Source organism: Anomaloglossus baeobatrachus, chromosome 9 (genome assembly GCF_048569485.1).
Source record: "Anomaloglossus baeobatrachus isolate aAnoBae1 chromosome 9, aAnoBae1.hap1, whole genome shotgun sequence".
Classification (NCBI taxonomy): Eukaryota; Metazoa; Chordata; class Amphibia; order Anura; family Aromobatidae; genus Anomaloglossus; species Anomaloglossus baeobatrachus.
This window is the reverse complement of record NC_134361.1, coordinates 218,414,742-218,437,882: the sequence shown is the minus strand read 5'-3', so window position 1 is coordinate 218,437,882 and position 23,141 is coordinate 218,414,742. Positions and strand designations below refer to the sequence as shown.

At 54.2% G+C, this 23,141-nt stretch overlaps 2 protein-coding genes across 4 annotated transcripts in view; one reads left to right on the top strand and one right to left on the bottom strand.

The window, feature by feature from the left end:
* The window catches only part of ARAF (A-Raf proto-oncogene, serine/threonine kinase), a 38,542-nt gene extending 18,468 nt beyond the window's left edge, over positions 1 to 20,074 (bottom strand). For 2 of the 3 annotated variants that reach the window (XM_075324532.1, XM_075324534.1), the window contains exons 1-8: positions 19,998 to 20,074; positions 17,742 to 17,779; positions 14,426 to 14,675; positions 14,246 to 14,349; positions 13,898 to 14,000; positions 13,671 to 13,822; positions 1,704 to 1,784; positions 1,478 to 1,619 (exon numbers count right to left, since the gene is read on the bottom strand). In XM_075324532.1, coding sequence (XP_075180647.1) covers positions 1,478 to 1,619; positions 1,704 to 1,784; positions 13,671 to 13,822; positions 13,898 to 14,000; positions 14,246 to 14,349; positions 14,426 to 14,668 — 825 coding nt within the window. In that variant the 5' untranslated portion in view covers positions 14,669 to 14,675; positions 17,742 to 17,779; positions 19,998 to 20,074. The remainder of the gene's footprint in view (positions 1 to 1,477; positions 1,620 to 1,703; positions 1,785 to 13,670; positions 13,823 to 13,897; positions 14,001 to 14,245; positions 14,350 to 14,425; positions 14,676 to 17,741; positions 17,780 to 19,997) is intronic. The other variant, XM_075324533.1, reaches the window with a different exon arrangement.
* Positions 20,075 to 21,124: 1,050 nt separating this feature from the next.
* ZNF618 (zinc finger protein 618) overlaps positions 21,125 to 23,141 on the top strand; it is a 118,053-nt gene continuing 116,036 nt past the window's right edge. The window contains exon 1 of the mRNA XM_075324527.1: positions 21,125 to 21,162. The gene's annotated coding sequence lies outside the window, so the exon portion shown is untranslated. The remainder of the gene's footprint in view (positions 21,163 to 23,141) is intronic.

The window sequence follows — 23,141 nt, the reverse complement described above, 5'->3', positions numbered from 1 at the left end:
GCAAAGAAAGAAAAATGTCAGAATGAAGCCCCCTATGATTCACCTGGGGGTCCGCTCCTCGTATGCGGGAGGCAGCGGCTACTAGAGACCACCCCCAAGACTCGGGTCCATAGAACAACGTTACATATTGTCACCTCGGCCTCAGACGCAGCGATCCCTACAGATGAATCACAAGAGGAGGGGGACAATGACGTCTGAAAATGGATGGACATGGCCGACTGGTGTCCGTCTGAGTCTGGTAGCCTGTCATACAGTGCTCAGGGCCAGGATAGCCCTCCCCACCCCCGGCAGCCAGGATAGCCCTCCCCACCCCCGGCAGCCAGGATAGCTCTCCCCACCCCCGGCAGCCAGGATAGCCCTCCCCACCCCCGGCAGCCAGGATAGCCCTCCCCACCCCCGGCGGCCAGGATAGCCCTCCCCACCCCCGGCGGCCAGGATAGCCCTCCCCACCCCCGGCGGCCAGGATAGCCCTCCCCACCCCCGGCGGCCAGGATAGCCCTCCCCACCCCCGGCAGCCAGGATAGCCCTCCCCACCCCCGGCAGCCAGGATAGCCCTCCCCACCCCCGGCAGCCAGGATAGCCCTCCCCACCCCCGGCAGCCAGGATAGCCCTCCCCACCCCCGGCGGCCAGGATAGCCCACCCCACCCCCGGCAGCAAGAAAAGCCCTCCCAATCCCCGGCAGCAAGAAAAGCCCTCCCCACCCCCGGCAGCCAGGATAGTCCCCCCCACGCCCGGAAGCCATGATAGCCCTCCCCACCTCCGGCAGCCAGGATAGTCCCCCCCCACCCCCGGAAGCCAGGATAGCCCTCCCCACCCCCGGCAGCCAGGATAGCCCGCCCCACGCCTGGCAGCCAGGATAGCCCTCTCCACCCCCGGCAGTAAGAAAAGCCCTCCCCACTCCCGGCAGCCAGGATAGCCCATCACACCCCCAGCAGCCAGGATAGCCCTCCCCACCCCCGGCAACCAGGATAGCCCTCCCCACCCCCGGCAGCCAGCATAGCCCTCCCCACCCCCGGCTGCAAGAAAAGCCCTCCCCACCCACGGCAGCCAGGATAGCCCTCCCCACCCCCGGCTGCAAGAAAAGCCCTCCCCACCCACGGCAGCCAGGATAGCCCTCCCCACCCACGGCAGCCAGGATAGCCCTCCCCACCCACGGCAGCCAGGATAGCCCTCCCCACCCACCGCAGCCAAAATAGCCCTCCCCACCCCCGGCAGCCAGGAAAGCCCGCCCCACCCCCGACAGCCAGGATAGCCCTCCCCACCCCCTGAACAGCTGTCATGGTGGCGGACGAGAGGGTCCTCATGTCAGATTGTGACCCCTTATAAAGAACATGGGCGCCCACTAGTCCAGCTGTGATTGATGCGCCCTCCGTCTGTCAGTGCCCCCCGGGTCTATGGTCTCTACGCCCCATACAGCCGGGTCTATCCCCAATCACACGCAGTAATAGCACAGCCGCTCCCTCCCTGACCGGGTACCTCAATCACGCTGTTATCCACCGGACCCGTGGTGCTGTCAATATGAACGTTGGGGGTGGAGGTGGAGCGATGCCGTTGCAGGGGTTGCCCCTCGCTGGGGAATGAAAAGGAAGCAGCTCCAGGGTGCTGGCTCCGGGGGCTGCTGGAGGGAGAGATGGAGATGGGCTGGGAACCATGAACAGAGGACGGCACACACGTGACGAGGACGGCATGGCGGTGTCATTACCTGGATGGCTGTGGGGTGTAGGGTTCATGGATAATGCCGGGGGAATGATCGTAATGATAATCCGGACAACTGGGTGCGGGTCTAAAGAACGACAAGCAAACAACAGGAATTAGGAGTCCGGGCGGCGGGTGACAATCACATCTGTACCTTGTGCGTCTGTCCCCGACTTTCTCCAGAATCAATCGTTTCATTTATACACATTTATATCCAAACCCAATATGTTTATAGCACTCGGGTCTCCATCTCTAAACCAGAGCTCCAATACATGATACAATTCTGTCTACTAGCGACCGCCACTAGGGGGAGCTCCCTGTATACAGAGATACATGATAAGATCCTGTCTGCAGCCACCACTAGGGGGAGCTCCCTGTATACAGAGATACATGATAAGATACTGTCTGCAGCCACCACTAGGGGGAGCTCCCTGTATACAGAGATACATGATAAGATCCTGTCTGCAGCCACCACTAGGGGGAGCTCCCTGTATACAGAGATACATGATAAGATCCTGTCTGCAGCCACCACTAGGGGGAGCTCCCTGTATACAGACATACATGATAAGATCCTGCCTGCAGCCACCACTAGGGGGAGCTCCCTGTATACAGAGACACATGATAAGATCCTGTCTGCAGCCACCACTAGGGGGAGCTCCCTGTATACAGAGATACATGATAAGATCCTGTCTGCAGTCACCACTAGGGGGAGCTCCCTGTATACAGAGATACATGATAAGATCCTGTCTGCAGCCACCACTAGGGGGAGCCCCCTGTATACAGAGATACATGATAAGATCCTGTCTGCAGCCACCACTAGGGGGAGCCCCCTGTATACAGAGATACATGATAAGATCCTGTCTGCAGCCACCACTAGGGGGAGCCCCCTGTATACAGAGATACATGATAAGATCCTGTCTGCAGCCACCACTAGGGGGAGCCCCCTGTATACAGAGATACATGATAAGATCCTGTCTGCAGCCACCACTAGGGGGAGCTCCCTGTATACAGAGATACATGATAAGAATCTGTCTACAGCCACCACTAGGGGGAGCTCCCTGTATACAGAGATACATGATAAGATTCTGTCTGCAGCCACCACTAGGGGGAGCTCCCTGTATACAGAGATACATAATAAGATCCTGTCTGCAGCCACCACTAGGGGGAGCTCCCTGTATACAGAGATACATGATAAGATCCTGTCTGCAGTCACCACTAGGGGGAGCTCCCTGCATACAGAGATACATGATAAGATCCTGTCTGCAGCCACCACTAGGGGGAGCTCCCTGCATACAGAGATACAAGATAAGATCCTGTCTGCAGTCACCACTAGGGGGAGCTCCCTGTATACAGAGATACATGATAAGATCCTGTCTGCAGCCACCACTAGGGGGAGCTCCCTGTATACAGAGATACATGATAAGATCCTGTCTGCAGCCACCACTAGGGGGAGCTCCCTGTATACAGAAATACATGATAAGATTCTGTCTGCAGCCACCACTAGGGGGAGCTCCCTGTATACAGATATACATGATAAGATCCTGTCTGCAGCCACCACTAGGGGGAGCTCCCTGTATACAGAGATACATGATAAGATGTTGGCTACAGCCACCACTAGGGGGAGCTCCCTGTATACAGAGATACATGATAAGATCCTGTCTGCAGCCACCACTAGGGGGAGCTCCCTGTATACAGAGATACATGATAAGATCCTGTCTGCAGTCACCACTAGTGGGAGCTCCCTGTATACAGAGATACATGATAAGATCCTGTCTGCAGCCACCACTAGGGGAAGCTTCCTGTATACAGAGATACATGATAAGATCCTGTCTGCAGCCGCCACTAGGGGGAGCTCCCTGTATACAGAGATTCATGATAAGATCCTGTCTGCAGCCACCACTAGGGGGAGCTCCCTGTATACAGAGATACATGATAAGATCCTGTCTGCAGTCACCACTAGGGGGAGCTCCCTGTATACAGAGATACATGATAAGATCCTGTCTGCAGACACCACTAGGGGGAGCCCCCTGTATACAGAGATACATGATAAGATCCTGTCTGCAGCCACCACTAGGGGGAGCTCCCTGTATACAGAGATACATGATAAGATTCTGTCTGCAGACACCTCTAGGGGGAGCTCCCTGTATACAGAGATACATGATAAGATCCTGTCTGCAGCCACCACTAGGGGGAGCTCCCTGTATACAGAGATATATGATAGGATTCTGTCTGCAGCCACCACTAGGGGGAGCTCCCTGTATACAGAGATACATGATAAGATCCTGTCTGCAGCCACCACTAGGGGGAGCGCCCTGTATACAGAGATACATGATAACATCCTGTCTGCAGCCACCACTAGGGGGAGCTCCCTGTATACAGAGATACATGATAAGATCCTGCCTGCAGCCACCACTAGGGGGAGCGCCCTGTATACAGAGATACATGATAACATCCTGTCTGCAGCCACCACTAGGGGGAGCTCCCTGTATACAGAGATACATGATAAGATCCTGTCTGCAGCCTCCACTAGGGGGAGCTCTCTGTATACAGAGATACATGATAAGATCCTGTCTGCAGCCACCACTAGGGGGAGCTCCCTGTATACAGAGATACATGATAAGATCCTGTCTGCAGCCACCACTAGGGGGAGCTCCCTGTATACAGAGATACATGATAAGATCCTGTCTGCAGCCACCACTAGGGGGAGCTCCCTGTATACAGAGATACATGATAAGATCCTGTCTGCAGCCACCACTAGGGGGAGCTCCCTGTATACAGAGATACATGATAAGATCCTGTCTGCAGCCACCACTAGGGGGAGCTCCCTGTATACAGAGATACATGATAAGATCCTGTCTGCAGCCACCACTAGGGGGAGCTCCCTGTATACAGAGATACATGATATGATCCTGTCTGCAGTCACCACTAGGGGGAGCTCCCTTTATACAGAGATACATGATAAGATCCTGTCTGCAGTCACCACTAGGGGGAGCTCCCTGTATACAGAGATACATGATAGGATCGTGTCTGCAGCCACCACTAGGGGGAGCTCCCTGTATACAGAGACACATGATAAGATCCTGTCTGCAGTCACCACTAGGGGGAGCTCCCTGTATACAGAGATAAATGATAAGATCCTGTCTGCAGCCACCACTAGGGGGAGCTCCCTGTATACAGAGATACATGATAGGATCCTGTCTGCAGCCACCACTAAGGGGAGCTCCCTGTATACAGAGATACATGATAGGATCCTGTCTGCAGCCACCACTGGGGGGAGCTCCCTGTATACAGAGATACATGATAAGATCCTGTCTGCAGCCACCACTAGGGGGAGCTCCCTGTATACAGAGATACATGATAGGATCCTGTCTGCAGCCACCACTGGGGGAGCTCCCTGTATACAGAGATACATGATAAGATCCTGCCTGCAGCCACCACTAGGGGGAGCTCCCTGTATACAGAGATACATGATAAGATCCTGCCTGCAGCCACCACTAGGGGGAGCTCCCTGTATACAGAGATACATGATAAGATTCTGCATGCAGTCACCACTAGGGGGAGCCCCCTGTATACAGAGATACATAAGATCCTGTCTGCAGCCACCACTAGGGGGAGCTCCCTGTATACAGAGATACATGATAAGATTCTCTCTGCAGTCACCACTAGGGGGAGCTCCCTGTATACAGAGATACATGATAAGATCCTGTCTGCAGCCACCACTAGGGGGAGCTCCCTGTATACAGAGCTAGAGGGAGCTCCCTGTATACAGAGATACATGATAAGATCCTGTCTGCAGCCACCACTAGGGGGAGCTCCCTGTATACAGAGATACATGATAAGATCCTGTCTGCAGCCACCACTAGGGGGAGCTCCCTGTATACAGAGATACATGATAAGATCCTGTCTGCAGCCACCACTAGGAGGAGCTCCCTGTATACAGAGACACATGATAAGATCCTGTCTGCAGCCACCACTAGGGGGAGCTCCCTGTATACAGAGATACATGATAAGATCCTGTCTGCAGCCACCACTAGGGGGAGCCCCCTGTATACAGAGATACATGATAAGATCCTGTCTGCAGCCACCACTAGGGGGAGCTCCCTGTGTACAGAGATACATGATAAGATCCTGTCTGCAGACACCACTAGGGGGAGCTCCCTGTATACAGAGATACATGATAAGATCCTGTCTGCAGCCACCACTAGGGGGAGCTCCCTGTATACAGAGATAAATAAGATCCTGTCTGCAGCCACCACTAGGGGGAGCTCCCTGTATACAGAGATACATGATAAGATCCTGCCTGCAGTCACCACTAGGGGGAGCTCCCTGTATACAGAGATACATGATAAGATCCTGCCTGCAGTCACCACTAGGGGGAGCTCCCTGTATACAGAGACACATGATAAGATCCTGTCTGCAGTCACCACTAGGGGGAGCTCCCTGTATACAGAGATAAATGATAAGATCCTGTCTGCAGCCACCACTAGGGGGAGCTCCCTGTATACAGAGATACATGATAGGATCCTGTCTGCAGCCACCACTAAGGGGAGCTCCCTGTATACAGAGATACATGATAGGATCCTGTCTGCAGCCACCACTGGGGGGAGCTCCCTGTATACAGAGATACATGATAAGATCCTGTCTGCAGCCACCACTAGGGGGAGCTCCCTGTATACAGAGATACATGATAGGATCCTGTCTGCAGCCACCACTGGGGGAGCTCCCTGTATACAGAGATACATGATAAGATCCTGCCTGCAGCCACCACTAGGGGGAGCTCCCTGTATACAGAGATACATGATAAGATCCTGCCTGCAGCCACCACTAGGGGGAGCTCCCTGTATACAGAGATACATGATAAGATTCTGCATGCAGTCACCACTAGGGGGAGCCCCCTGTATACAGAGATACATAAGATCCTGTCTGCAGCCACCACTAGGGGGAGCTCCCTGTATACAGAGATACATGATAAGATTCTCTCTGCAGTCACCACTAGGGGGAGCTCCCTGTATACAGAGATACATGATAAGATCCTGTCTGCAGCCACCACTAGGGGGAGCTCCCTGTATACAGAGATACATAAGATCCTGTCTGCAGTCACCACTAGAGGGAGCTCCCTGTATACAGAGATACATGATAAGATCCTGTCTGCAGCCACCACTAGGGGGAGCTCCCTGTATACAGAGATACATGATAAGATCCTGTCTGCAGCCACCACTAGGGGGAGCTCCCTGTATACAGAGATACATGATAAGATCCTGTCTGCAGCCACCACTAGGAGGAGCTCCCTGTATACAGAGACACATGATAAGATCCTGTCTGCAGCCACCACTAGGGGGAGCTCCCTGTATACAGAGATACATGATAAGATCCTGTCTGCAGCCACCACTAGGGGGAGCCCCCTGTATACAGAGATACATGATAAGATCCTGTCTGCAGCCACCACTAGGGGGAGCTCCCTGTGTACAGAGATACATGATAAGATCCTGTCTGCAGCCACCACTAGGGGGAGCTCCCTGTATACAGAGATACATGATAAGATCCTGTCTGCAGCCACCACTAGGGGGAGCTCCCTGTATACAGAGATAAATAAGATCCTGTCTGCAGCCACCACTAGGGGGAGCTCCCTGTATACAGAGATACATGATAAGATCCTGCCTGCAGTCACCACTAGGGGGAGCTCCCTGTATACAGAGATACATGATAAGATCCTGCCTGCAGTCACCACTAGGGGGAGCTCCCTGTATACAGAGATACATGATAAGATCCTGTCTGCAGCCACCACTAGGGGGAGCTCCCTGTATATAGATATACATGATAAGATTCTGTCTGCAGCCACCACTAGGGGGAGCTCCCTGTATACAGAGATACATAATAAGATCCTGTCTGCAGTCACCACTAGGGGGAGCTCCCTGTATACAGAGATACATGATAAGATGTTGTCTGCAGTCACCACTAGGGGGAGCTCCCTGTATACAGAGATACATGATAAGATCCTGTCTGCAGCCACCACTAGGGGGAGCTCCCTGTATACAGAGATACATGATAAGATCCTGTCTGCAGTCACCACTAGGGGGAGCTCTCTGTATACAGATATACATGATAAGATCCTGTCTGCAGCCACCACTAGGGGGAGCTCCCTGTATACAGAGATACATGATAAGATCCTGTCTGCAGTCACCACTAGAGGGAGCTCCCTGTATACAGAGATACATGATAAGATCCTGTCTGCAGTCACCACTAGGGGGAGCTCTCTGTATACAGAGATACATGATAAGATCCTGTCTGCAGCCACCACTAGGGGGAGCTCTCTGTATACAGAGATACATGATAAGATCCTGTCTGCAGTCACCACTAGGGGGAGCTCCCTGTATACAGAGATACATGATAAGATCCTGTCTGCAGCCACCACTAGGGGGAGCTCTCTGTATACAGAGATACATGATAAGATCCTGTCTGCAGTCACCACTAGGGGGAGCTCCCTGTATACAGAGATACATGATAAGATCCTGTCTGCAGTCACCACTAGGGGGAGCTCTCTGTATACAGAGATACATGATAAGATCCTGTCTGCAGCCACAACTAGGGGGAGCGCTATGTATACAGAGATACATGATAAGATCCTGTCTGCAGTCACAACTAGGGGGAGCTCTCTGTATACAGAGATACATGATAAGATCCTGTCTGCAGTCACCACTAGGGGGAGCTCCCTGTATACAGAGATAGATGATAAGATCCTGTCTGCAGCCACCACTAGGGGGAGCTCCCTGTATACAGAGATACATGATAAGATCCTGTCTGCAGCCACCACTAGGGGGAGCTCCCTGTATACAGAGATACATGATAAGATTCTGTCTGCAGACACCACTAGGGGGAGCTCCCTGTATACAGAGATACATGATAAGAATCTGTCTGCAGTCACCACTAGGGGGAGCTCCCTGTATACAGAGATACATGATAAGATCCTGTCTGCAGCCACCACTAGGGGGAGCTCCCTGTATACAGAGATACATGATAAGATCCTGTCTGCAGCCACCACTAGGGGGAGCTCCCTGTATTCAGAGATACATGATAAGATCTTGTCTGCAGCCACTACTAGGGGGAGCTCCCTGTATACAGAGATACATGATAAGATCCTGTCTGCAGCCACCACTAGGGGGAGCTCCCTGTATACAGAAATACATGATAAGATCCTGTCTGCAGCCACCACTAGGGGGAGCTCCCTGTATACAGAGATACATGATAAGATTCTGTCTGCAGCCACCACTAGGGGGAGCTCCCTGTATACAGAGATACATGATAAGATCCTGTCTGCAGCCACCACTAGGGGGAGCTCCCTGTATACAGAGTACATGATAAGATCCTGCCTGCAGCCACCACTAGGGGGAGCTCCCTGTATACAGAGATACATGATAAGAGCCTGTCTGCAGCCACCACTAGGGGAAGCTCCCTGTATACAGAGATACATGATAAGATCCTGTCTGCAGTAACCACTAGGGGGAGCTCCCTGTATACAGAGATACATGATAAGATCCTGTCTGCAGTCACCACTAGGGGGAGCTCCCTGTATACAGAGATACATGATAAGATTCTGTCTGCAGCCACCACTAGTGGGAGCTCCCTGTATACAGAGATACATGATAAGATTCTGTCTGCAGCCACTACTAGGGGGAGCTCCCTGTATACAGAGATACATGATAAGATTCTGTCTGCAGACACCACTAGGGGGAGCCCCCTGTATACAGAGATACATGATAAGATCCTGTCTGCAGCCACCACTAGGGGGAGCTCCCTGTATACAGAGATACATGATAAGATCCTGTCTGCAGCCTCCACTAGGGGGAGCTCCCTGTATACAGAGATACATAAGATCCTGTCTGCAGTCACCACTAGGGGGAGCTCCCTGTATACAGAGATACATGATAAGATCCTGTCTGCAGCCACCACTAGGGGGAGCTCCCTGTATACAGAGATACATGATAAGATCCTGTCTGCAGCCTCCACTAGGGGGAGCTCCCTGTATACAGAGATACATAAGATCCTGTCTGCAGTCACCACTAGGGGGAGCTCCCTGTATACAGAGATACATGATAAGATCCTGTCTGCAGCCACCACTAGGGGGAGCTCCCTGTATACAGAGATACATGATAAGATCTTGTCTGCAGCCACCACTAGGGGGAGCTCCCTGTATACAGAGACACATGATAAGATCCTGTCTGCAGCCACCACTAGGGGGAGCGCCCTGTATACAGAGATACATGATAAGATCCTGTCTGCAGCCACCACTAGGGGGAGCGCCCTGTATACAGAGATACATGATAAGATCCTGTCTGCAGCCACCACTAGGGGGAGCTCCCTGTATACAGAGATACATGATAAGATCCTGTCTGCAGCCACCACTAGGGGGAGCTCCCTGTATACAGAGATACATGATAAGATTCTGTCTGCAGCCTCCACTAGGGGGAGCTCCCTGTACACAGAAATACATGATAAGATCCTGTCTGCAGCCTCCACTAGGGGGAGCTCCCTGTACACAGAAATACATGATCAGATCCTGTCTGCAGCCACCACTAGGGGGAGCTCCCTGTATACAGAGATACATGATAAGATCCTGTCTGCAGCCACCACTAGGGGGAGCTCCCTGTACACAGAAATACATGATAAGATCCTGTCTGCAGCCTCCACTCAGGGGAGCTCCCTGTACACAGAAATACATGATCAGATCCTGTCTGCAGCCACCACTAGGGGGAGCTCCCTGTATACAGAGATACATGATAAGATCCTGTCTGCAGCCACCACTAGGGGGAGCTCCCTGTATACAGAGATACATGATAAGATCCTGTCTGCAGTCACCACTAGGGGGAGCTCCCTGTATACAGAGATACATGATAAGATCCTGCCTGCAGCCACCACTAGGGGGAGCTCCCTGTATACAGAGATACATGATAAGATCCTGCCTGCAGCCACCACTAGGGGGAGCTCCCTGTATACAGAAATACATGATCAGATCCTGTCTGCAGCCTCCACTAGGGGGAGCTCCCTGTACACAGAAATACATGATCAGATTCTGTCTGCAGCCACCACTAGGGGGAGCTCCCTGTACACAGAAATACATGATAAGATCCTGTCTGCAGCCTCCACTAGGGGGAGCTCCCTGTACACAGAAATACATGATCAGATTCTGTCTGCAGCCACCACTAGGGGGAGATCCCTGTATACAGAGATACATGATAAGATCCTGTCTGCAGCCACCACTAGGGGGAGCTCCCTGTACACAGAAATACATGATAAGATCCTGTCTGCAGCCTCCACTAGGGGGAGCTCCCTGTACACAGAAATACATGATCAGATCCTGTCTGCAGCCACCACTAGGGGGAGCTCCCTGTATACAGAGATACATGATAAGATCCTGTCTGCAGCCACCACTAGGGGGAGCTCCCTGTATACAGAGATACATGATAAGATCCTGTCTGCAGCCACCACTAGGGGGAGCTCCCTGTATACAGAGATACATGATAAGATCCTGTCTGCAGCCACCACTAGGGGGAGCTCCCTGTATACAGAGATACATGATAAGATCCTGTCTGCAGCCACCACTAGGGGGAGCTCCCTGTATACAGAGATACATGATAAGATCCTGCCTGCAGCCACCACTAGGGGGAGCTCCCTGTATACAGAGATACATGATAAGATCCTGTCTGCAGCCACCACTAGGGGGAGCTCCCTGTATACAGAGATACATGATAAGATCCTGCCTGCAGCCACCACTAGGGGGAGCTCCCTGTATACAGAGATACATGATAGGATCCTGTCTGCAGCCACCACTAGGGGGAGCTCCCTGTATACAGAGATACATGATAAGATCCTGTCTGCAGCCACCACTAGGGGGAGCTCCCTGTATACAGAGATACATGATAAGATCCTGTTTGCAGCCACCACTAGGGGGAGCTCCCTGTATACAGAGATACATGATAAGATCCTGTCTGCAGCCTCCACTAGGGGGAGCTCCCTGTATACAGAGATACATGATAAGATCCTGCCTGCAGCCACCACTAGGGGGAGCTCCCTGTATACAGAGATACATGATAAGATCCTGTCTGCAGCCACCACTAGGGGGAGCTCCCTGTATACAGAGATACATGATAAGATCCTGTCTGCAGATACCACTAGGGGGAGCTCCCTGTATACAGAGATACATGATAAGATCCTGCCTGCAGCCACCACTAGGGGGAGCTCCCTGTATACAGAGATACATGATAAGATCCTGCCTGCAGCCACCACTAGGGGGAGCTCCCTGTATACAGAGATACATGATAGGATCCTGTCTGCAGCCACCACTAGGGGGAGCTCCCTGTATACAGAGATACATGATAAGATCCTGTCTGCAGCCACCACTAGGGGGAGCTCCCTGTATACAGAGATACATGATAATATACTGTCTGCAGCCACCACTAGGGGGAGCTCCCTGTATACAGAGATACATGATAAGATCCTGTCTGCAGCCACCACTAGGGGGAGCTCCCTGTATACAGAGATACATGATAAGATCCTGTCTGCAGCCACCACTAGGGGGAGCTCCCTGTATACAGAGATACATGATAAGATCCTGTCTGCAGCCACCACTAGGGGGAGCTCCCTGTATACAGAGATACATGATAAGATCCTGTCTGCAGCCTCCACTAGGGGGAGCTCCCTGTATACAGAGATACATGATAAGATCCTGTCTGCAGCCACCACTAGGGGGAGCTCCCTGTATACAGAGATACATGATAAGATCCTGTCTGCAGTCACCACTAGGGGGAGCTCCCTGTATACAGAGATACAGGATAAGATCCTGTCTGCAGTCACCACTAGGGGGAGCTCCCTGTATATAGAGATACATGATAAGATCCTGTCTGCAGCCACCACTAGGGGGAGCTCCCTGTATACAGAGATACATGATAAGATCCTGTCTGCAGACACCACTAGGGGGAGCTCCCTCTATACAGAGATTCATGATAAGATCCTGTCTGCAGCCACCACTAGGGGGAGCTCCCTGTATACAGAGATACATGATAAGATCCTGTCTGCAGCCACCACTAGGGGGAGCTCCCTGTATACAGAGATACATGATAAGATCCTGTCTGCAGCCACCACTAGGGGGAGCTCCCTGTATACAGAAATACATGATAAGATCCTGTCTGCAGCCACCACTAGGGGGAGCTCCCTGTATACAGAGATACATGATAAGATCCTGTCTGCAGCCACCACTAGGGGGAGCTCCCTGTATACAGAGATACATGATAAGATCCTGTCTGCAGCCACCACTAGGGGGAGCTCCCTGTATACAGAGATACATGATAAGATCCTGTCTGCAGCCACCACTAGGGGGAGCTCCCTGTATACAGAGATACATGATAAGATCCTGTCTGCAGCCACCACTAGGGGGAGCTCCCTGTATACAGAAATACATGATAAGATCCTGTCTGCAGCCACCACTAGGGGGAGCTCCCTGTATACAGAGATACATGATAAGATCCTGTCTGCAGCCACCACTGGGGGGAGCTCCCTGTGTATATATACATGATACAAATCTGTCTGTAGAGCGCTCCCCCTAGTGGTGGTCCCAGGAAGCCGGCATTTTATAATTAGCCTCCAGTTCTTTGCAGAGAATTTAGACCTCTGAATTAGAGAAATAGATCCCGACAGCTAGTGCAGAATTTAAAACTTATTTCCTCTAAGGATCCCTTCTTGCTGTCAGTGAATGGAAACTATCCTTAGAGCCACACGCTGCTGACCTCCCCCTGACCACGTTTCGCTGCGCCTTTCTTTATCGCTGCTCTGTGATCAGGACACTATTCCAGCCATTCACTGACAGCAAGCAGAGATGGTGACCACGCTGCAGAACTGACATATAAGGAGTATCAGAAAGCTGCAGTGACGAGGCACAGTGTCAGGAGTGCCCCTTTAGTCCGGGCTGTCGGGGGGCACTTACTTGGGCAGCTTGGTGATGTCCACACAGGCGGTGGGCACCTTGCTGCTGCAGTGCTGGTGAAACTTGTATCCGCAGGTCTGGCAGCGAAAACCGTGAAACAGGAACTTGAGGCAGAAGTCGCAGAACGCCAGGTTAAAGTGAGTCTTCCGCACCTGCAGCAAGGCATTGTGGGAAAATGAGGAAATGTCGGCGGCAGCAAGACATGGGTGGATAGGTGGACTACTTACAAAATTGTGCATGGACAGCGGGACGTCAGCCAGGACCTCCACCATCAGCTCCTCCCCCACCAGCGGCGTGATGTCCGTCTCCCAGTCGGTGAGGGTCTTGCGTCTGCAGGGAAAGAGGTCATGTTACTGGGCACTGCGTGCGCCTTCCCCTTTAAGAAGCAGCAGCATGGCGTTGCATAATACTGGGAGCGGAGTGTTAGGGGATGGTAACGCCGAGCTGCCAACACGCGGGGAAGACAGCACTGAGCGACAGCCGTCCATATGGTGCTGAACGGCGACGTAGCAGAGCCGAGCGTGGAGGAGTACGCGCTCGGCTCTGCTGCACCAGTATATAACCCTGCTCCGTACCCGTGTAACAGGCGGTACACCGCGCAGCACTGCTGGTTCAGGCCGCGCACTTTCAGCGCCTTATCCAAGGAGTCGTAGACGGTCATCCCCGACCGGACGTTCACCTGCAAACAGACGGAAAGCGTGAAATCTCCCGCCGGTCCCCGGAGCGCACCCGCCACCCCCGGTACCCCGACTCACCACTGTCCTCTGCTGGTTGGGCAGGTAGACTTTGACGGTGCCCCCGGACTTCCCCTCCGCAGCTGGCGCTTCACTCTGCGATCCTCGGGGTCCCTCGTGATGGGTCGGTCCGCGCCCCCCAGGACTGGGCAGCTCCAGGACTGCCGCCGACAGCATGACGGCGCTGCCTTTGCCGAGCTCCTGGGACAAGGAGCGCAGGGCTCCGTTGGCGACGTTCGCCGGGGGGGTGTGAGATCGCTTCATTGGGACTCTGCAAATGAAGGAGCGCGGTTTAGAGCCGGGGCGGCGGGCGGGTCTCCTGCTCTCACCCAAAAGCCAGGTCCTCCGCCTGCCTTCTCCCTCGCCGCGCTCATCCACTGCCCGCCGCCTGCTATCGAGCTGCAACTCTCGCACAGCAGAGAAAGATCCGCCTGCTTGTGCCATTTGGCGGAACAGTAATTGTGGCAGATGGAGGAGAAGGGAGTCATAAAACAGAAAGTGGGAGGTGGAGAGATGGGGGAGCAGCGGGACTGACAGCCACCGGCGGCTTAAAGGGGACCCTCACAACCAGCCATACAGAGGGACTACGATGGCTGTCAGCGCGGGCCGGCGGGGCGGAGGACAGCAGTCTGCACCCAGCCAGGAACTGTCTCAATTACAGGTCATTATCAGCAGTCATGGCGGAACAGCACCCCATAATTACCAGAATCCTGGAGGCGCCACTGGCTGTGGGCATTACAGTGGGGTCTATGGGGAAAGAGGAGGAGCCTACAAAAAGGAAAAAAGAGGAGCCTGGAGGAAGAGGAGGAGCCTACAAGAAGGAAAGAGGAGGAGTCTGGAGGAAGGATGAGGAGCCTGGAGGAAGAGGAGGAGCCTACAAGAAGGAAAGAGGAGGAGTCTGGAGGAAGGATGAGGAGCCTGGAGGAAGAGGAGGAGCCTACAAGAAGGAAAGAGGAGGAGCCTTGAGGAAGAGGAGGAGCCTACAAGGAGGAAAAAAGGAGCCTGGAGGAAGAGGAGGGGCCTACAAGAAGGAAAGAGGAGTCTGGAGGAAGAGGAGGAGCCTACAAAAAAGAAAAAAGAGGCACCTGGAGGAAGAGGAGGAGCTTACAAGAAGGAAAGAGGAAGAGTCTGGAAGAAGGATGAGGAGCCTGGAGGAAGAGGAGGAGCCTGGAGGAGGAGGCAGAGCCTACAAAAAGGAAAGAGGAGGAGTCTGGAGAAAGGATTAGGAGCCTGGAGGAAGAGGAGGAGCCTACAAGAAGGAAAGAGGAGGAGTCTGGAGGAAGGATGAGGAGCCTGGAGGAAGAGGAGGAGCCTACAAGAAGGAAAGAGGAGGAGCCTGGAGGAAGAGGAGGAGCCTACAAGAAGGAAAAAAGGAGCCTGGAGGAAGAGGAGGGGCCTACAAGAAGGAAAGAGGAGTCTGGAGGAAGAGGAGGAGCCTACAAAAAAGAAAAAAGAGGCACCTGGAGGAAGAGGAGGAGCTTACAAGAAGGAAAGAGGAAGAGTCTGGAAGAAGGATGAGGAGCCTGGAGGAAGAGGAGGAGCCTGGAGGAGGAGGCAGAGCCTACAAAAAGGAAAGAGGAGGAGTCTGGAGAAAGGATTAGGAGCCTGGAGGAAGAGGAGGAGCCTACAAGAAGGAAAGAGGAGGAGTCTAGAGGAAGGATGAGGAGCCTGGAGCAAGAGGAGGAGCCTACAAGAAGGAAAGAGGAGGAGCCTACAAGAAAGAAATAGGAGGAGCCTGGAGGAAGAGGAGGAGCCTACAAGAAGAAAATAGGAGGAGCCTCAAGGAAGGATGAGGAGCCTGGAGGAAGAGGAGGACCATATAAGAAGGAACGTGGAAGAGCCTGGAGAAAGAGGAGGAGCCTAGAAAAAAAGGAGTAGCCTGGAGTAAAAGGAGGAACCTATAAGAAGGAAAGTGGAGGAGCCTGGAGGAAGAGGTGGAGCTGCATGTGTAAGGGGGAGTAGTCTACAAGAAAGAAAGAAAGAGCCTGCAGAAAAACTAGTGTGTAAGGGGTGGAGCCTGCAAGAAGTAAAGAGGAGGAGCCTGGAGAAAGAAGAGGAGCCTGGGAAAAAAGGAGGCGCCTGGAGAAAGAGCTGAATGTGCAAGGGGGAAATGCCTGCAAGGAAAGAGGAGGGGTCTGAGGAAGAGCTGAATGTAATGGGGAGGAGCCTACAAGCAAAAAGAGGAGTAGCCTGCAGGAAGAGGAGTGTGTAAGGGGGAGGAGACTGCAAGAAGGAAAGAGGAGTAGCCTGGAGGAAGAAGAGGAGCATAGGAGGAAAAAGGAGAAGTTCACAGTGCAAGGGGGGGGGGGAGAGGGGAATGCATGGAAGAACAGGAACTTGGAAAAAGAGGAGGAGTCTGCAAGAAGGAAGGAGGAGGAGCCCTCAGTGGAAGGGAGGATTTGGTAAGAAGGCACAAGGAGGAGCATGGGAAGAAAAAGGAGAAGACAAAGTGCAAGGGGGGGAAAGAGGAGAATGCATGAAAGAGGAGGAGCCTGCAAGAAGGAAGAGGAGGAGCCTGGAGGAAGAGGAGGAGCCCTCAGTGCAAGAGAAGACGATGAGCACACATGGAGGAAAGAGGAGAAGGGCAAAGTGCAAGGGAGAGAAGGAGCCTGGAGAAAGAGGAGGAGCTCACAGTACAAGGGGGGAAGAGGAGGGGCCGTGAGGAGGAGCCGTCCAGGGAGTGGGGGGGGGGGGGAGGTATAACCCACTGCACAGGAGGGGCCCAGAAGAAGGGAATGTTCCTCTAATTCCTCCCTTCTGCCTCTTCCCTCCTGACCTGGCTTCATTAACAAGTCTCCCCCTATTTACCCAGGAATGGGGGAGAACAAAGGAAGACATCAGCCAAATGCACCCTATAAGCTATATGTACATGACTTTGCAGGAAGGGGTTAACACTCGTGCACTACAACACCCTACAGGCAGTGAGGGCATGCTGGGAGTTGTAGTTCACGATGACTATAGACCCGGAGGCAGCACACAGGCCACATAAATGACTACGCCTTTTGGGTTCTCTCCTCGGGGTCGTGCCGCACCCATCCGAGGCCGTCCCTGGATATCAGCCTCCTATGCTATTCATCAGGATCTGTCGTCCCGTGCGCTGTCTCTGCAGTCACCACTAGAGGGAGCTCAGGAGCTGATTAACTGCAGTGAGCTCCCCCTGGTGGTGGCAGAAGGTTACTCTACATCTTTATTACTCGGCTGAGGATTTGGAGCTTTGTATCAGAGAAGCCCAACACTGATAAATAGCCACAAGTCACCGGCCACATGACCGGGGTGCACGGAGGTCTGTGCTTTCCAGCATGCTGCAAACAGCACCTGCGCTGAGCCCTGTTCTCACCTTGCTGAGCGCGGTCTCCTGTCCTCAGGCTTCACTATCTGGAAGAAAAGTGGAAAGAATGAATTGGTAAAAGTAAAGTAACAGTACACTGCCCCTAGTGGCCAAAGAGAGAACTGCAACCAGTGATTAATGGGAGCGCAGCAATCAGAGCTGATGAAATCGTTTATTATCAGAAATATATGGCCCAAGAGCATAGAGCCCCCATAACAAGACCTGTGGAGTTCCCCTTTAAATATAGTGTCACCTCCAGTACACAGGTAAGTATAGAGGTGCACAGCATACGGACTATACAACATGTGACTCTCCAGCTGCTGCAAAACTACAACTCCCAGCATTCCCTGACAGCCACACTACAGACCACAGGCCGTCAGGGCATGCTGGGAGTTGTAGTTTGCAGCAGCCGGAAAGTTATAGGCTGGAGACTGCCAGGAAATACCAATGTCCTCACTCACTGACAGCAAGCAGAGATCTCACCAACGGCGAGGACACGATACACTAACTGTCTTAAGAAGATGCAGGCGGCCGTGAGAAAGAAGAAGAGGCTCCCGAAACCCCGAGCCTGCACTGATTATAGGCTGCAATGACCGTATAATGGCACGTCACATTATAAGGTGATTACAGCAGACCAGGCGGTCATATACTGGAGAGGCAGGACACCGTACACGGGGGGGGACAGGACGCCATATACGGGGGGTAAGACGTCATATACAGGGGACAGGACGCCCTATACGGAGAGCAGGACGCCATATACGGGGGGTAAGACGTCATATACAAGGGGGGGGCAAAACGCCGTATACGGGGGGGGGCATGATTCCGTATACGGGGGGGTAAGACTTCATATACAGGGGACAGGACGCCCTATACGGAGAGCAGGACGCCATATACGGGGGTTAAGATGTCATATACAAAGGGGGCAGGACACCGTACACGGGGGGGGCAGGACACCGTACCCGGGGGGGGGGGCAGGACACCGTACACGGGGGGGGGTCAGGACACCGTACACGGGGGGGGGTCAGGACACCGTACACGGGGGGGGGTCAGGACACCGTACACGGGGGGGGTCAGGACACCGTACACGGGGGGGGGGGGGTCAGGACACCGTACACGGGGGGGGGGGGGCAGGACACCGTACACGGGGGGGGGCAGGACACCGTACACGGGGGGGGCAGGACACCGTACACGGGGGGGGGGGGCAGGACACCGTACACGGGGGGGGGGGGCAGGACACCGTACACGGGGGGGGGGGGGCAGGACACCGTACACGGGGGGGGGGGCAGGACACCGTACACGGGGGGGGGGCAGGACACCGTACACGGGGGGGGGGGGCAGGACACCGTACACGGGGGGGGGCAGGACACCGTACACGGGGGGGGGGCAGGACACCGTACACGGGGGGGGGCAGGACACCGTACACGGGGGGGGGGGGGGGGGGGGCAGGACACCGTACACGGGGGGACAGGACACTGCATGGAGGTAGGACAATATATATACAGACGGTAGGACACTGTATATTGGGGGTAGGGCACTATATATAGATGGTAGGACACTGTATATGGAGGTAAGGCACTGTATACGGAGGGTAGGGCACTATATACGGAGTTTAGGCACTGTATACGGAGGGTAGGACACTATACGGAGGGTAGGACACTGTATACGGAGGGTAGGGCACTATATACGGAGTTTAGGCACTGTATACGGAGGGTAGGACACTGTATACGGAGGGTAGGACACTGTATATGGAGGGTAGGACACTGTATATGGAGGGCAGGACACGGTATGGAGGTAGGACAATAATTAATATATATATATTATATATATATGGTAGGACACTGTATACCGAGGTTAGGGCACTATATGTGGACGGTAGGACAGTGTATATGGAGGTAGGGACTGTATATTGAGGTAGGGCACTGTATATGGAGGTATGTCTCTGTATACAGTGCAGTGCGTGTGTCCAGGGCTGTCACTGTGTATAATGTGCAGCACTGGACTATTATCAGGTTATTACAGACCAGGAGGTTACATACTGGAGGCACAGGAGACTGTATACGGAGGTAGGACACTGTATACGGAGAGTAGGACACTGTATACGGAGGTAGGTCACTGTATACGGAGGTATGTCTCTATATACAGTGCAGTGCGTGTGTCCAGGGCTGTCACTGTGTGTAATGCTGTATAATGTGCAGCACTGGACTATTATCAGGTTATTACAGCACTGTTAGTCGCTGACGTCACGCCGGGCCCGTTCTCACTCACCCGGTGCTGGGAGCCGCCGCCGCCGCCATGTCACACGGAGCACGTCCCGGTCCCGCCCCCTCCTGCGCCCTCTCTGCCATCCGCCGTATGCAATTGGTGGAAGACAACGTCAATCAAAGGTCTCTCAGCTCCTCCCAAGGCCAAAGAGAAGGGAGAGGGCGGCAGTGACGTCACGGGAGAGGGCGTGGCGTGCTCGGCGGTGACGTAATACGAAAAAATCTGAAGGTGCTGCCGGAATGTCGGCGTCGTCAGTGATTGTTGTGTGTGTGGAGGACGAGAAGCCCCCGCCATTGCCCCCCAGACCGTGCAGCCCCCGCCGCCCAAACCCCCTCCTCACAGCACTAACAAAACTCTTCCTGTGTTTAACCCTTTCTGAGCGGTTTTGTCTTTATATTTGAGGCGCTTAAAGGGGAGTTCCATCCTAATATTTTTTTTTCCCCAAATGTTTGTATTTTTGGCTAAAAATAATTTATGTAATTGGTTTTCATTACCCATTTTGCAGCGTTTGCTGTGTACGGCCTCCGCGAGGCGCTGACCGTGGTGAAAAACGCTAAAAAATGGCCGAATCCCGATGTTACTGCTCTCAGGGTGACACAGGGAGCCGCTCCCCACTAAGCACATAGATGTACAAGCACTGCTGCAGTGTAAAGCATGGGGGACAGCCAGCAGCTGTCTATAGTGAACTCTTAAGGACTAGTTCACACCACCGTATAGCTGTCATGCCTCTCACCTGCCTATGACGGGTGCGGTTGGACCAGTTTTGCGTCCGGTTTACAAATGGGAAGATTTGGCTAAGATGTGGTAACGTGAATTGGCCCAAATACGTATCAAAATTCAGCTGGAATAGAGCAGAGCTGCAGTGTAAAGCATGGCTGGGTGATAGAGCAGCAGCCTGAGCCTTTAGACGTCACGCCTCCCCGTCCGCTGCCTTCTCTTCACTCCAACTTGTGCCAATCCATCTCCATTGGTTGAGGTCGGTGACTGTGGAGGCCATGGCCTCTAACGCAGCCTCTATCCTCCTGCTTCTCGGCAACATCGACTGGAAGTCAGTTTGGGGTCTTTTTCCTATTACAGCACAAACGACACCCCTGAGTGACGACCAGATGGATGGCGGTCGCTGCACAACGCTGCCGGCCCGGAGACCGCGAGGGGAGATAATCCCGAGGTAAGACCCAAAAAGCAGGAGGACTGGTGCCAGGGTGGTAAGAGGACACCGCCCCGGGTAAGAGGACGCCGCCCCGGGTAAGAGGACACCGCCCCGTGTCGTGGCCCTTGGCAGCCATGCTGGGAGGTGTCATTTTGCATTAGCTGTGACCAGTGGCGTAACTAGAGTCCGAAGGGCCCCAGTGCACACTTTGGGCCCCCACCTGCATGTTGGTGAGATGTACGGGCCTTTGTAGTGGTCTAGATCCTATAAAGACGTGTCTACCTTCCTGGGCCCCTTCCAGGTATATATGTCTCCCATCCTGAACGCCATGCTGGTATATATGTCCTTGAGCCTCTTTTATGGTATGTATGTCCCCCATTCCGGGCCCCTTCCTGGTACATATGTCTCCCATCCCGGGCCCCTTCCTGGTACATATGTCTCCCATCCCGGGCCCCTTCCTGGTACATATGTCTCCCATCCCGGGCCCCTTCCTGGTACATATGTCTCCCATCCCGGGCCCCTTCCTGGTACATATGTCCCTGCCGTCCCGGGCCCCTTCCTGGTACATATGTCCCTGCCGTCCCGGGCTCCTTCCTGGTACATATGTCCCTGCCGTCCCGGGCTCCTTCCTGGTACATATGTCCCTGCCGTCCCGGGCTCCTTCCTGGTACATATGTCCCTGCCGTCCCGGGCTCCTTCCTGGTACATATGTCCCTGCCGTCCCGGGCTCCTTCCTGGTACATATGTCCCTGCCGTCCCGGGCTCCTTCCTGGTACATATGTCCCTGCCGTCCCGGGCTCCTTCCTGGTACATATGTCCCTGCCGTCCCGGGCTCCTTCCTGGTACATATGTCCCTGCCGTCCCGGGCCCCTTCCTGGTACATATGTCTCCCATCCCGGGCCCCTTCCTGGTACATATGTCCCTGCCGTCCCGGGCCCCTTCCTGGTACATATGTCCCTGCCGTCCCGGGCTCCTTCCTGGTACATATGTCCCTGCCGTCCCGGGCTCCTTCCTGGTACATATGTCCCTGCCGTCCCGGGCTCCTTCCTGGTACATATGTCCCTGCCGTCCCGGGCTCCTTCCTGGTACATATGTCCCTGCCGTCCCGGGCTCCTTCCTGGTACATATGTCCCTGCCGTCCCGGGCTCCTTCCTGGTACATATGTCCCTGCCGTCCCGGGCTCCTTCCTGGTACATATGTCCCTGCCGTCCCGGGCTCATTCCTGGTACATATGTCCCTGCCGTCCCGGGCTCCTTCCTGGTACATATGTCCCTGCCGTCCCGGGCTCCTTCCTGGTACATATGTCCCTGCCGTCCCGGGCTCCTTCCTGGTACATATGTCCCTGCCGTCCCGGGCTCCTTCCTGGTACATATGTCCCTGCCGTCCCGGGCTCCTTCCTGGTACATATGTCCCTGCCGTCCCGGGCTCCTTCCTGGTACATATGTCCCTGCCGTCCCGGGCTCCTTCCTGGTACATATGTCCCTGCCGTCCCGGGCTCCTTCCTGGTACATATGTCCCTGCCGTCCCGGGCTCCTTCCTGGTACATATGTCCCTGCCGTCCCGGGCTCCTTCCTGGTACATATGTCCCTGCCGTCCCGGGCTCCTTCCTGGTACATATGTCCCTGCCGTCCCGGGCTCCTTCCTGGTACATATGTCCCTGCCGTCCCGGGCTCCTTCCTGGTACATATGTCCCTGCCGTCCCGGGCTCCTTCCTGGTACATATGTCCCTGCCGTCCCGGGCTCCTTCCTGGTACATATGTCCCTGCCGTCCCGGGCTCCTTCCTGGTACATATGTCCCTGCCGTCCCGGGCTCCTTCCTGGTACATATGTCCCTGCCGTCCCGGGCTCCTTCCTGGTACATATGTCCCTGCCGTCCCGGGCTCCTTCCTGGTACATATGTCCCTGCCGTCCCGGGCTCCTTCCTGGTACATATGTCCCTGCCGTCCCGGGCTCCTTCCTGGTACATATGTCCCTGCCGTCCCGGGCTCCTTCCTGGT